The sequence below is a fragment of the Cupressus sempervirens genome, chromosome 3, assembly GCF_028749045.1.
Source record: "Cupressus sempervirens isolate cs-2001-9-10 chromosome 3, ASM2874904v1, whole genome shotgun sequence".
NCBI lineage: Eukaryota > Viridiplantae > Streptophyta > Pinopsida > Cupressales > Cupressaceae > Cupressus > Cupressus sempervirens.
In genome coordinates this window covers 1,051,085,059-1,051,100,211 of record NC_143120.1, presented here as the reverse complement: position 1 = coordinate 1,051,100,211, position 15,153 = coordinate 1,051,085,059, and the positions used below count along the sequence as shown (strand labels likewise).

Sequence of the window (15,153 nt, the reverse complement as noted above, 5' to 3'; positions counted from 1 at the left end):
ATTGCCCACATTTTTTTGCAATTGACTACATAATCTCTTATTAAAAATAGGGACACAAGTATGCTTGAATAATAATACAATCAATAACATATTGCCACCTACACTTGAAGGAAATCAATTGAAACTAAGTGTTTTCATGACAATATGCAGCCAAGTTTTGCCTCAAAGACCATCTATAATCCACAAGTTAAAAGGATAAAGCATTGTTTCCACACTTCCTATTATCTACTTCATGTCATCACACACCATATTATCATTTATATTAAAATAAATAATTGAACTAAATGCTTTCCTTTTTTAAATATGAAATTATTTGACAATATCCAACCAATTTCACATTGCAAGACAAACTCTAATCTCCAAGTTGAAAAGATAATATATTTAAGACTTGTTATTATTATATTTCAATAAGTCCTCTTATATATTGGTAGTTATACATCAAACTTAAATCTTTGACATCCAACGAATAGACTTGTTTGCATTTAAATTATCAAATGATCTAAGAAACTTACAACTTTCAATTTGAAACTTTAACAACAACCACTAAAATTAAAATCTTTGACATCCAACGAATAGACTTGTTTGCATTTAAATTATCAAATGATCTAAGAAACTTACAACTTTCAATTTGAAACTTTAACAACAACCACTAAAATTAAATACTTTATTCATTGACACAACAACTAAAACATACACATACTAACCAATTCATAAATTTTAATTTTAAAATTTATTTCTTACATATTATCTTAAATTAAAAAAATTAACACTTATTTTTAAATTATTAATATGATCAATAGTCAATAAACAATCATCATCTACTTCAATTTCACTTCCTATCCATAAACTATCTTTTAATATTTATTAAAACATAATTTCCTTTTCAGATTTTCCTCCCCTCACCTGGATCTGCCTATCTGCGAACCGTTGGTGCGGCTGATGGTTTAGAATTTGAAAAGTACTTGCAATTTCGAACAAGATCAGATTCCCGAGAAAATAAAAGAGGAATAGAATTAGGAATACAGACGGGCAGCCTTGCGTTTAAAGATAGAATAATTATTACGTCTTTTTCTCAGAAGAAATAAGTCCTTGCGGCAGTTATAAGCGCAACAAACCTGCGCTTCTTCCCAATCTCGAGAATTAGCTGCGTTTCTTTTCTGGGTTTTTGATATTTCCCCTTTTTTAAAATTAAATTGAAAGATGGACGATGGTGCGGTTGTGAGAAGGGTCATTCCTTCTGATAATAGCTGCCTCTTTAATGCCGTGGGGTGAGTAATTATACCATTCCCATTTGCTATTTTTTTCCTCAATTGTTTTGATTTATTTGGTACTGCAATCTGACAGTGGTTGTTTGTGTGTCTGTTGCAGCTATGTAATGGAGCATGACAGGAACAAGTCTTCAGAGTTGAGAGAGGTTTTCTCTAGATCTTGTACATTTTGATTTCTATTTCAAAATATGATAATCCTCTCGTTAGTTATTTTATTTGTTTAATTGAGATAACTATTAGTTTTACTTTCTTTGATTCTTGTTTTTCGTTGAAGTATATTTTGGTGTTCGGAGTTTGGTCTGCTAGGTAGTATTGAGATTTCTGGGATGAGAAAATAATTGTTTTCTGGCAACCGAATATTTATTTATGAATGTTCATGCCTTTTTGAGTCGTATTGTGTTGTCAAATTCCATATTGGTAGAAATTTTCTTCGTGGATAGCAAATTCTTGTGGAACCAGAAATCACAAGAAGCCAGTTTTTTCCCAAAATGCCAAGAAACGCTTACGTCAAGCTTTGCATTAAGTAATCTTGTTTGCTTGAGTGAAGTATGACCCATAATAGGTATTATTAGGTTCCATGTTTGAAATGAGATTCTTTTGTAACGACTTGAAAAGTAATGAAATAGGAAGTTGGTTTATCGGTGTGTATAAATAGGTATGTCTATAAATATATCCACGTGTACGCCTTGCAGAACTGGAAAGCTCAATAAGCATTTTGAGTTTAGTAAAAACTAAAATGCAAATAACTTCCTAGAGAAGGATCTGTATAAAGCTTTCATGCTTGTGTTAATGGAAGCCTCCAAAAGTCATGACCTGCCAAACAGTGAAATAGATATTGGGTGCTTTAATATATATATATCGTGTAATGCAGAATCTTCAGTTTTGTTGAGCCAGGAGCCACGAGAGACACATTAATCTTTAATATAATGCCAAGAAGTGAGAACATAAAGATCTCCAAAGCAAATTTTTCCCTTAAGGTACCTCCATGGGGATTTCTCTGTATTTCCAAGTCTCATTTTAGTGATAAGTGATTTTTGTGCTATGATCTGGAAAATATAAAGTGAACATTGTATATACTTGTGCATGGAAATGCATAGATATCGTATATATGTCTAAATATGTTCAGCAGGCATGTGAATTTTTAGTAAATTGCTAAGAGTTTATTATTGCAGTGTTTCCATTGAGCAATCATGTTTGTCTTAAATGTAGATCCTCCAAGGTTAGATGGTTATCATGGATCATAGATATATGCATATACAATCTTGTCGGTGTATTAAAAGGGATGTGATATTTTTTATGGAATTCTAGAAATAAAAAACATCAGGCTTTTTATTGAGCAATCTTGTTTGCCTAAATAGGAGCTTTTCCAAGGATCTTGTTCTGTGTTTCCAAATGTGATGCTGTTGATAAGTGTTCTTGTGCATTGATCTGGCAAATAATCAAATAGGTATTGGGGATCATAGGTATAAATCATATATGCAGAAGTAGGAGGCTGAAATGCATTTGAGTTAAAAAAGACACTAAAACTCAAGAGTACAGCAGGTTTTGGATTGATTGCAGCTTCCCCAAGGGTCAGGTTCTGTTTTCTCAAACCCTGTGATGGTGAAAGTATTCTTGTGCACTGACCTGATGAACAGTGCAGTGAGCAATGTGTATGCAATCTTGCAGAAGTATGACCTAAAAGCTTAGTTGCTGATTCGTGACAAGAATCCGATTTGGGCACAGAATCGGATCCGTGGATTCAGGGATTTTTTATTTTCCCAATTATGATTCGTGGAGGATTCATGCATATATATATATATGCATTATATATACTAAAAAATAAGAGAAATATACATAATTCTAAAACTAAATCATTTCATGGTATGCATCTATGAATCCAGTATACTTCATCAATGACATTGATAATTAATCTATTTTCATGATTATAAAGAAAATCAACACATTCACATTGAATTACTGAAAGTGAAAGTTTGTAACATTCAAAATATAGATCATTAAACTTAAAGTTTGTAACATGATTTACTCATAAAAGAGTCAAGAGTCAAGACTAAAAGTTTTTGATTTAATCATCAAATGGATTTTCAAGAAAATCTGCATCAGAAGGGTACTGATGAGCTGCAAGTACTGCATCTGTATTAGTAGAGGAACCCAAACGACCAGTAGTACTAGTAGAGGGGATTGTTAACTCATAATCCTCCTCCTCATCATCCACATCAATCAAAGTGGATCTAGCAAGATCTTGGATGGTCATATCTAAATCAGGAGTCTTGGGTGCTACATCCCAAAGCTTTTCAGGCCCCTTCTTGTACTTAGGATCCTTCCATGACAACAAGCGCAAATTGTTGTGACAGAACACAAGGTCTTCTGATTTTTTTGGAGCCAATTGGTTGCGTTTGATTAAGTGGATAAAGGAGTAAGTACTCCAATTCCGCTCAGCTGCAAAAGAGCTAGCAACCTAAAGAGAAATTAAAAATTATCAATACAACAATCAAGATAAATAAATTAAATAATAAATTCAAGGAATTGAGAGTGTTAACCTTAAGCTTAATTTTACAAACTTACTTGGAATAGGACCTTTATGGCAAGAGGTTGGAGGTACATGAAGGCTTGCCCATGAAGGTACCACCATTTGATGGCACCCATCCTGCTTCGGTCTGCTATGGCAATAGGGAGGAAATCCTCACCTGAGTTGAAGGCAACAAATTCACTCCTCACAATTGCCCCAACCTCTGGATCTTGGAATATCTTAGCGAGTGCCTTCTTATACCCATCTGCAACCTCTGCATCTCTAAATGGTGGCACTCTACCTGGAAGGTTAAGTACCTTTGCACTATAGTACCTGGGGATAACAAAAGACAATTGAACACTATCAAATATCAATAGCATAAACATTGGATAAAATAAGCACAAGCATTTGATAAGAACTACAGTACCTAGGGGATAGAACATATGCAAGGAGGTGCAAAGGTGTGGTCATCTTGTTCCATCGATGATGAACAATTTTTTCCACCTTCTTGTAAAGGGTGTCCTTAGGATCATTCTCCCTCCTCTGTATGGCCTAGGATATGAAATATGAATAATAATTATAATTAGTGAATATGTCAATTTAAACTTTAGAATTTAGATATCTCTCAAATAAAAAATTCAAATTGTTGTAAAGGAGTGTAAAACTTACCATTTTAATTTTTTCCAGCATACTATCCATGGAATCATAAATGTCCCCAAGGCATGGTTCATCATTGTCTGCGAAGCGAAGCATTGCTATTATTGGATCGGTGATTTCCAACACATAACTCACAAGACCCCACCAATCCTCATCTAGTATCATTCTTCTCACATTTATGACCCTTGCTGTATTGGAATTCTTCCAAATGCCCCATTGGGCGCTAATGACCATCTGTTTCAATGCTTCTTTTACCTTCACAAGTCGTCTCAAGACGATTGTGTGAGAGGCAAAGCGGGTTTCAGCAACCTAAGAACATATTAAACTCAAGTTAGTAATACATTTAAAAATTAAAACATGTTAATGTAAACAACAACAAAAATTAATAATTATGGAATCCAATAATATTCAATTATATAATAAATATACAAATTTACCTTCAATAACTCCAGGTCCGAGAAACTCCTAAAAATTGCTTGTGACATGTGGTGATTTGTCACAAACATTTGAATCTCTTCACCTTCCTCACATATCCTTTTCACCCAATCTATTTCGACGCCACTTGCTTTCATCACTAAATTGAGAGAGTGGACGGTGCATGGTGTCCAAAAGATATGATCATATCTAGACTTTACAATTATCCCTGTAGCCCTGCGAACTTTTGCATTGTCCGTGACCACTTGGACAACATTATCAGGACCCACTGACTCTATAGCATCAATGAGAATGCGTGAAATAAATTCTGCATCTTTCACTTGCCCTTCACAATCAACTGCCTTCAAGAACATTGCCCCCTTAGGGCATACAACAATAACATTGATCAATGGACGATTTCTACAATCTTTCCACCCATCCGAAATAATAGACACACCCGATTGAACCCAAAAATCTTTTATTGGTTGAAGTTGAGCCTCTACATATTTCCTCTCATCATGTAATATGGTAGTGTGCAACTTCTCATAACCAGGTGGTTTGTAACCATGGGATGCATCATTTACTGCTTCCACCATCTCCCTAAAATAAGGTGATCTCACAAAATTAAATGAAACACCATTTGCAATTAAACAACGTCCAATTTTGTGATCAGCAATGTCTCTCTTTTCATTTTGGAATCCCCTATCTAGTGGGCCTCTCTTGCAGGTGAGTGGAGATGGGTCTTCATCTTCATCATTTGTAGTTGGCATAGGCAAAAAAGGATGTGTTCTTGTGTTTGTTTGATTGGATGATGGTGTTGGCAAATTTGTTCTTTTGGAAGCACCACGTTTTTCTTTTGCAACTGCTCTATCAGCATCCTCTTGCTCTTTTGCTAATGCTGCTTTTTATGCAGCTGGTAATCCCTTCTTATCACTACCCAAACACATGTTAATTCCTTCACCCACAGGGCCCAACAAATGTAGTTTCACTCGGGAATAGGAGCTTTTATGTTGTATGTTGCAATAATTACATTTCCATATGTATGCCCCACCCCCAGGACATTGTGCAATTCTTGTCGTGTGTCTCCATAAAGGAGACCCCTTATCAATTTTGAAGCTTGGTGATGTAGCCCCACCCCCACCCACTGAGCCTTGACTACTCATTGTTCTATTCTTCCAATCTAGAAAATAAAAATGAAAGAAAACCATGTTTCACACTTATACAACCTTGAAAATTTGGAAAACTAAAAATAAATCAATAATCTATGAAAGAACTCAAGGATATGGTTGAAATGCATACCTTAAACACTTCGTGCAAGGTATTTGGAGCTCCACAACCGATCTCCTTTGAATCCAAGCTCTTTACTTCAAACTAGCAAGTATGAGAGAGCAAAATAGAGAGCAAAATAGATAGTAAATGAACTTGCATTGTGATTTAGAGGGTCGTTTTTAGGGTTTAGAGCCTTTAGAAGAAAAAAAAAAAATTAAAAAATGAGGCTGGGCCCACTTTTTTGCAATTTTTTTTGGACCTTGCCATGGATTCACGTGGATCCGCGTATGGATCCTTGAGGATCCGGGCAGGATCTGTAATCCTGCCTGTGGATCACGGATCCATAGGTAGGATTATGGATCCTGCCCGGATCCTAGAGGATCCACGTGCGGAGGCTAAACGGACGAATCCAGTAACTAGGCCTAAAAGTGTTTTGGTAAATACTTAAATGAATTATGAAATTGATCAAAAATCATTTAAAGAATCAGAAAAAAGATGTTTCTATAACGAAAGATCTGTATAATAGAAACTATTCAATATTGACACTAAGTTCGAAATTTATCTTTAAATAAAAATATTTAAGTTGCGGATCCTGCTTCTAATTCAGATTTGGGTTCGGATTCCGATTCCCCGATTCAGCAAACTTTTTCAAATATATATAATTGTTCATAACATAAACAACTTTACATGAATAGGGACACACCCCAACTCAGCTATTCATCACAAATGTATTTTGTTACTTGCTCGATCCCTTGCAGCCATGGATTCATATACAATTCATTTGGGATTCAGGCTTAGGATTGATTCATTGACAGTTCAGATTAGGTTCTGCAAGCAAGATTTTTGTAGGCTGAAGCATATAGGCTAAAAATTATAATGTATGAACAAAATTGAAGTTCCCATATTTAGGTTAAATAATATATATATTTGTGAGTTTTATATGCCTCTTGTGTGGACTCACCCAAGACATACCCAACCCCAAATTATCTTGGCAGACTGATGGGGCCAAATCCAAACCAGTAACTTGGCAAACATATCAGCAATGGGATTGGGCCCAACAAAGATTATTCTTAGGTGTGACTAGGTCTCACCTCAACTGCTCTTCTACTTGGGTTGGGCCTCACCAGACAGTTACAAAGCAACAATAATGGGACTCAGTTTACAATATGTTTTCTGAGTCAAATCTGACCTCTCATTGTTGTGTGTATAACAGACTATGGTTGTTGTTGTCACCATCACACTATTTTTGGTTTTGGATTGCTACTAGAGCAATAAAGATAGTAGTGAGCTCTAGAGCAGTAATTTGTTCCAGCCTCGTCTGATCTTTACATTTGGCTTTGGGCTAGTAGGGAATGGGAGCCAAAAGTATCACTCTTCTAACAATCTGCTAGAGTTACACATGGAAGCACAGCCAAAAGATGGAAGAACAAACACAATATCTTTATTCCAATGCAGATATGCTGAGACAATTCATTACAATGCACTAGGCATAAGGCCTACCTGTTTGCAGCCATGAACAACAAAATACAATCAGCAAGCTTAGAAGCTTGGTCTCTCAGATCCAAAGTTTCTCTATCTTTCTTCTATCTATTCTAATCTATCCTACTCTCATTCTAGATCTCAAATATATAGCCATCGAGACCAAAAGTCGGCTTGACAGATACAATTATTACAAAATATAGGTCCTGCCCCAAAGGGAAATCAGCGACCACACAACTAAGCAAAGTAACACCTGCGGACATAAAGATAGGTCCACACGTGATCCACAAAGATGCCCCCAAGGCTGCTCAAAGCTGTGAAATCACAAGAACCTCACAAAAGCCAAATACCACACGTTACTCGATACTTCAAGAAAGAACACGCCTTGAACAAGGAAGAAGAATAACTCTCCAGTGAGATGGAATTAAGTTCTGTAAACACAGGGGAAGGACCCATGATAGGTCTTTATCAAGTAACTAACTGCATGGAAAGAAAGAACACGAATAGCAAGGGCTGTCCCTTGAACAATAGACTGAACAAAAAACGGGAAATATTTTTGGTTGATGCAAGATTGCCCAAGAACCCAAGATGCTCCTACATCAACATTTCTTTCATGGATTGATCAAAATGGTTCTTACAAGTTTTTTTGTATGTAGTATTCTTCTCCATGGGAATTCACTTACCTTTGACCACTATATCTACCTTCTGCAATGAATCCCAAGTCTTTGATGTGGCGCTTAGTCCTTTGTAGCATTCACATTGAAAAAAATGTTACATCTATAAATAAAAGCAAAATTGGTGAAAAATGCTTGAAAGATGAATAAATGATCATCGAATGACCAAATACATGTTTTATTGGTCAAAATTAGGGTCTAGATGCTAATTAGATTTTAAAAAAAAAGTTGCAAGTGGAGCCTATTTTTGGGCACCCACAACCTTGGATTCCTGTGAGTTCCTTTGTGCCCATCCAAAATCATGCCAGAATCTAGGAGCAACCTAGAATGAATTAGAATCAAAGCCGCACTAGAATGACAATTTGGGGCTAAATGCAAGGAATCAATAACTTGATAAATAATAAAGATATTATTCTAATTACCTCCCTCAATGGTCAATCTATCAACTAGACCAAATTGTCCTTGATGTTTACAAACTTGTTCGGGCTTAGAAACTTAGTGAGAATGTCTATTGTTTGATCCGCACTTGGAACATATAGCAATTGAACTAATCTGTCTTCAACTAGCTTCCAAATGAAGTGACAGTGGAGGTCAACATGCTTGGTTCTGTCATAGAAGACCGGATTCTTGGCTAGTTTCAGCTACCCTTGATTGTTAGATTAAAGTGGAGTGGGATATGCTTGAGACATTTACATTTTTGAAAGCATCCTCTGGAGTTAAACTTCCTTAGAAGCTGCCTTAACTGTTCCTCAATATTGAGGAAAGAGCCATTGCTTGTTGCTTCTTGCTAATCCATACGACTACACTAGATCCCAAACTGAAAGCATAACTCGATGCTGATTTTCTTTCATCAATGAAATCTGCCCAATTTGGGTTTGTAAAACCAATAAGTCTAGGATTGTGACTTCTGTTGTATAGAAGACCAAAATCAAACATGCTCTTCACATACCATAGAAAACACTTCGCTGCTACCAATAATCAGCCTTGGGGGTTGTCATGAAGTGTGAAATGTAGCTTACTGCAAAATTTGATCAGACCTAGTAGTAGTAAGTTAGATGTGACTGCCCACTAATTCCTTGAATGTTGATCCATTCATTATAGGTGAATCTGATTTGGCTATCAGCTTCAACTCCTTCTCCATAGGTGTGTATGCAGGTTTCTAGTTTTGCTTCCGAAACTTGTTCAATAGACTGTGGACATACTTTGATAGAGATAAGAAGATACTACCTTCAGCCTGCCAAACTTCAACACCTAAACAATAGCACATAAATTCCAAGTTTATCATGTCAAAGGATTGACACAAGCTTTGTTTGATTTAATTGATCAAAAGTGCCAGACTACTAGTGATAATCAGTTCATCAACATAGACAAGAAGAAGAATATCACCACTAGTGTTTTTGACACGTGGATTAGAATCATATGGAGTCCTCTGAAAACCATTATCTATAAGGTACTTGTCAATTTTGATTTACCAAGCCCAAGGATCCTGTTTCAGACCATAGAGTACTTTCACTAGTCTATACACCTGATGTTCTTTTCTAGTAACCATGAAACCTGTTGGTGTTTTTTCAACTATTGAACAACAAAAGCTCAATACCAAGATAATAATACGCACAAATCTAGGGATCAGCTACTTCCCATTAACAATTATGTATGCATATAATTTGGATCCAACTTCAACAAAACCAAGACTGGTTTTCTACTCTTTAGGCTCTGCAGAACCAAGATGGGTATATCTTAAGGGATGGTTCAAATGAATGCTACTATATGAGAATCTTTTTAGTTTCATTTTGGTTCTCATCTCCTAGCTCTGACATAGGGGAGAGGACCCAGTACTTGAACACCCTAACTTCGCGCTTATCAAAACCCTGCGTAAAAATTTCAAATCGCTCCTAGTTTTTTACAGCAAGTTACTTGGCGAATTGTCTACTTATAACTAAGGTTTCAAGTCCATGTCACTCGTTACGATGCCACATCAGCATGCTTTTTGCCAAGTTGTCTACAATAGCCCCCAAAAAAAAGTGAGACCAATGGTTGTGCATAAAGGGTACCCATAGTTGAACAGCTGATGTGGCATCACATCATTGGTTAATTTTTATAACTCAGGGTACATTTTATTCAATTTTGGGTAGTTAGCATCACAAGTATTGGTATAATGTTGTCAAAAAAATTGGAGTTCAAGTCAGTAAGTATAGGTATTAAGTGAACAACTTTTATCACAACTATTGGAACGCGTTCAAGTATTGGGTCCTCTCCCCTATACATAGTTTGTTCATTCCTTGATATTTTAAAATGATATGCATCCCTTATAAGCAGATTTCGTCACAATTCTCCTCAAGTTTACAAATATTTTTGGCAATAGTAGCTATCTAAGACTCATAAATCAGATGCAAACGAGTGCTGACCAGCATTGATAATCTTTGACAGTAAAATAAAATGGATATTGAAATTAAGTTTGATGGTTCTTCATGATCTTTCCTTCTACAGACCAAAGTAATTAGATTAGTGCCTAATCTATTGGGATCCAGAGTCTATTCAATTCCTAGATCTTACTGATTGCTTTACAATCAATATTATCAGCAATTCTGACTAAAACTTATTCTTACAAACATCCCTTCTATTATTGTGGTAATCTTGTCAATTTCACTTTATTCTTTCAATTAAAAGTAATAGCAAATTGACATACAATCTGACTTAATTGTATTCAATTGAATAAGACTTGCTCATACAATTTAGGGCAACCAGATAACACAAATGGAGACAAGATTCGACCAGAAAAATTATGGTGACGGTTCATCTTTGCATCGATTTCATTTGAAAAGTTTGCATACAATTGAATAAAACTCAGAATAACTCTAGACCAATTTTTGATCCTATCACATTGATACAATTCTCATAAATTTGCAAAGAAAAATATCATAAAGTATATCTATTTAAAAAAAGAAGAAGGATCGAACAGATCTAGTTAAGACTTAAAAAGATAATAATTCGAACCCCTTCTCTAGCCCTGGAATCTCACTTATAAAGGGTGAGATGCAACAAGCTTCAGGCTAAGAGAAAAATGACAGCTGTTCTTTCAGACAAAAGATATTTACATTTTGCTGTCATAAAAGACAAAAGTGCACGTAATAGAAAACTTATACATAAGGCATTTTTTGGTAGGCCCCAGTTTTGTTACATCTCCAAATGCTACTAATTACATGATTTGATCTTATGCTACTCTGATCCCTCGGAATATGTAGCTATCAAACTGGTTAATGCTGTGTCCTGTTCTGATAATTGCAAATCAACCTCAACTCTGGGATCTCTGCTAGCTTCATCATGAATTGATAAAACCACCTTTATTCTTGTTTCTTCCTTAGCCATGTCATCATTGTGGGCCTCTGAACCTGCAACTGAAATTGGTTGCTCGCTTTTATCCTATTCTTTCCTCTGATCTTGTGGGAGTGTATCAATGATCTGTACTTCATCTTCATGTATCTCATCATCATCACTCTCAGCTTCTTCCAATTGTTCATCAGAAGCAATATATGTCATCTACTTGTCAAAAAGTGTGTCATCTGGCCAGTTAAAATGGAGAATATCATGTTGCTTTTTGATCACATATTCAGACTCCTTATCAATGATAACAAAATCTTGTTTTAAAGAATCAAAGAATAATTGGACTTTCACCATTTCTTCTGTTGTGGTGGCCCACAATGCATGTCCTTTTCATTAATGACTATTCATTCTTAAACAAAACAAGTCATCTAATTCCTTGGCCCATTCATCTTTACTCTTCAGTTTTTTTTTCCTATCCAAGGCTAATGGGAATAAGTAAAATTTTTCACTTTTATACTTATTCAAATAACTAACAATTCTTCTTTGTAACCTAACTCTTCTGTCATCAAAATCTGGCAGATCATGAGCAACATCATAAGTCTTTTCAATATGGTCATGTGAAGACCTTATGATAGAGTAACATAAGAATGTAATTTCTTTTCTTCTCTTATCCCACTTATTGACAATGGGTTTCAAAGTCTCTTCATTTGCCTTTATCTCTTACCATATATTTATTACCCTGGCTAACTGATCATAGAATAATGGCCATTCAATTTTGTCAACCAGATACATGAGAGCCTTTCTTAGTTTATCTTCATATTGTACATTCAACTCTACATGCGATGCCCATAGCTTAATTTTCTCTTCTTCAAAATCCTCAGCTGTATAATACTGTGGCCTTTGTGGAGTATCAGGAACTTCAATGAGAGGGGTGGATTTAAAAGGCTCCACTGGTAGGTGAGGGTATGTGATCATGGGCCTGGAAGAATGTCCCATCACTTTATTTTCAAGTTCAATCCTTTTCTGAACTTCTTTATTGTAAGCCTCCAAAACTCTCATATTTAGCCTGCAATTCCAACCTTTCTTTCTCATCTCTCTCTGCAGTAGCCAAAGCTAGGTTGGATGTATCAACATTCAAATGTGCAGCCTCCACATTGGTTGTATCTGCTACCCTTTTCACAATTATGTTGCCCATTAATCCAATATCATCTAACTGTAAGGGAACAGTCCTGGATCCCTTTTTTAATGCCCAAATGACTAAAGCAGCTTGGTCTGTATTGAAAGTGGATCCTTTCATTTCTTTCTTATTCAAATTTTGGATATCTAACTTATTAGAAACATAATTAAAAACTAGGGCATCTGCTATATCGAGATTGGGTAGCAGTAGAACACCAGATGCTTTTACCATATGTCTTCCCTCTTCAGGAGTCAAGCCTTTAAATTCCTGTGTCATTTCGTCCTTTATTTCATTTTGAATAGCCGTCTCCTCCATTTCTGGGTGTTCAGTTCTCAACTTATTGCACCTTTCTTCATATTTTCCAATGTTTTCTCTCCATGCAAACTGGTCAAAAGCTCGTCTTTACAAAATTATCATCTGACAAAAATTCATGGCTAGCTTGTTCTATCACTGGGTCCAATTCCCTATTTCTGTAGTCTGCTACTGTCAAATCAAGGCTTAGCATTGGAGGCTCTTGAAGGTTTCCTTCATCTAGCTCTGCCTGAGTAATGAATACTCCTCCTTGGGATCCCTGCTGTTCAACTTGCTCTCCAGTGAGCTGCTCCTCTCCAATCTGCAAAGGGGATTGAGTTGGTGAATATTCCTCAATGTGAGGACCTTGTTCTTTCATTATTTTTTGCCTCTTAGGAGAGGGCTCATTAGGTCTTTCTTCCAAGACAGCACTAGTGGATCCTATTATTTGTTTGCCTTTATCTACAGTGGTCTTCTTATTTTGGATTATATTATAGCGTGGTCTTTTTTGGACAATCAATTGCCCAGCTCCAACATTGGGAGTGAATGCCAACCTTTTCATAGCCTCCCTGGCTTTATTAGGATAGGCATCAATGAAGAATTGCTTCTTCTCATTCATTGTCTCCATTATCTCAGGAAAAGTCTTCATAAGTTTGCTTATTCTATCTGCCTTTGTTTTTGCATTTTCGAGAGGTTGATAGTCCTTATCAAAACAATGTATAAACTCCAAAACTCTTGAAAAGACTCTCCACTTCTCCTTTTTGGTCTCTTGCTTCCTGCAAAGAGAACTCGTTCCTTATTATGTCCTCAGGGTAATAAGGCTCATGTTTTATTTTACCAAGCTTAGCTCTAAATCTAAAAGCCAAGTTATAGAATCCCTTAGTATGACAAAAACGCGGATGGGACACAGCCATCTTATACTGGTCTAGTAATTTATATAAGAATAACCAGCCACCTTTTGTAATTACAAAATGGTGGGTTACAATACAAGTTGGGAAATTGAACCTCTTCCTCTTTTTACCAAATATTTTTCCTTTAATCCTCCCAGCTGCCATAATACCTCAGCTATCCCTACTTTTAGAGGCACTTGGTAGGGCAATACATGAGGAGTCCCTTGGAAACCATAGATTCTAATAACAGTTGAAACAGGGTATGGTATAATGTCTCCCCAATTGTGTGATACTTTCAAATCAGATGGGTTATCCATGGGTCTAATAAAATTTACTAGGGCCTTAGGAACTCTGGGATTGTCACTTAATAAAAGGCACCTTAACTATGAGGCAAAATACCTATCAAACCTGGCAAAACTAGCTTTTTCTACATCCCAAGTCATGTTTGTGCTCCATGATTGAACTGGTAGAGCTTCTCCCTCCTATTCTCTGTTCAAAACCATTTCTTTTCCAAAATATGCCACACCTTTAAACAAAAACATATGCATCAACAAAGAATAATGACCAAAAGTTTTCTCCACTTTGCCCTTGGCAATTCCAATCAGACCAGTATGAATTTCTTCTGTTAAATGGGAGGCGAAATCAAAAAGAATGTCAACAGTGCTAGAAGAAGAAATCTAAGCCATCATATACATGAAATTTATGGGCATAACCTTTTGCTTATCCTCACCAAAAACCCTATACAAAGTCATGTATATCTCCACAGCCCGGGAAGTGAAATATTCCTTTTTGAAAGGCTCTCGAGTAGATGCTGTAATAACTGGCAAGTTTCCAATTGTGCCTATGTATGCCCTTAGTGCACCTTGTCTGATTGTATCCTTCTTGGATAGGTATTCTCTTTCCAGATCTAGTAAGTGAATAGGTACATGATAGTCTGATAGTGGCTCTAGACCAAAAACTTCCCGAATTTCTTTAGGGCTTATTGTGATCAGACATTGACTATCCAACCTTCTTACTACTCTAATTGCTGGGTCATAACTTTTGGCAATAGAGATTAACAGGTCAGAATCCATGAAGATACTAGGGACTACTAGTTTTCTCAAGTCAAAGTTCTAGATGTTCCCATGAGGGGCAAACAATTTCCTCTTTGAGAACCACTTCTTGAGGTGAAAAAGCCCTGTTTTGGAAGTATTGACATCCCTAA

At 36.1% G+C, this 15,153-nt stretch overlaps 1 protein-coding gene across 1 annotated transcript in view; it reads left to right on the top strand.

The window, feature by feature from the left end:
- Positions 1-838: 838 nt before the first annotated feature.
- The window catches only part of LOC149570342 (OTU-like cysteine protease family protein), a 64,781-nt gene continuing 50,466 nt past the window's right edge, over positions 839-15,153 (top strand). The window contains exons 1-2 of the mRNA XM_089822979.1: positions 839-1,268; positions 1,369-1,414. Of these exons, the coding sequence (XP_089679105.1) occupies positions 1,201-1,268; positions 1,369-1,414 (114 nt within the window). The 5' untranslated portion in view covers positions 839-1,200. The remainder of the gene's footprint in view (positions 1,269-1,368; positions 1,415-15,153) is intronic.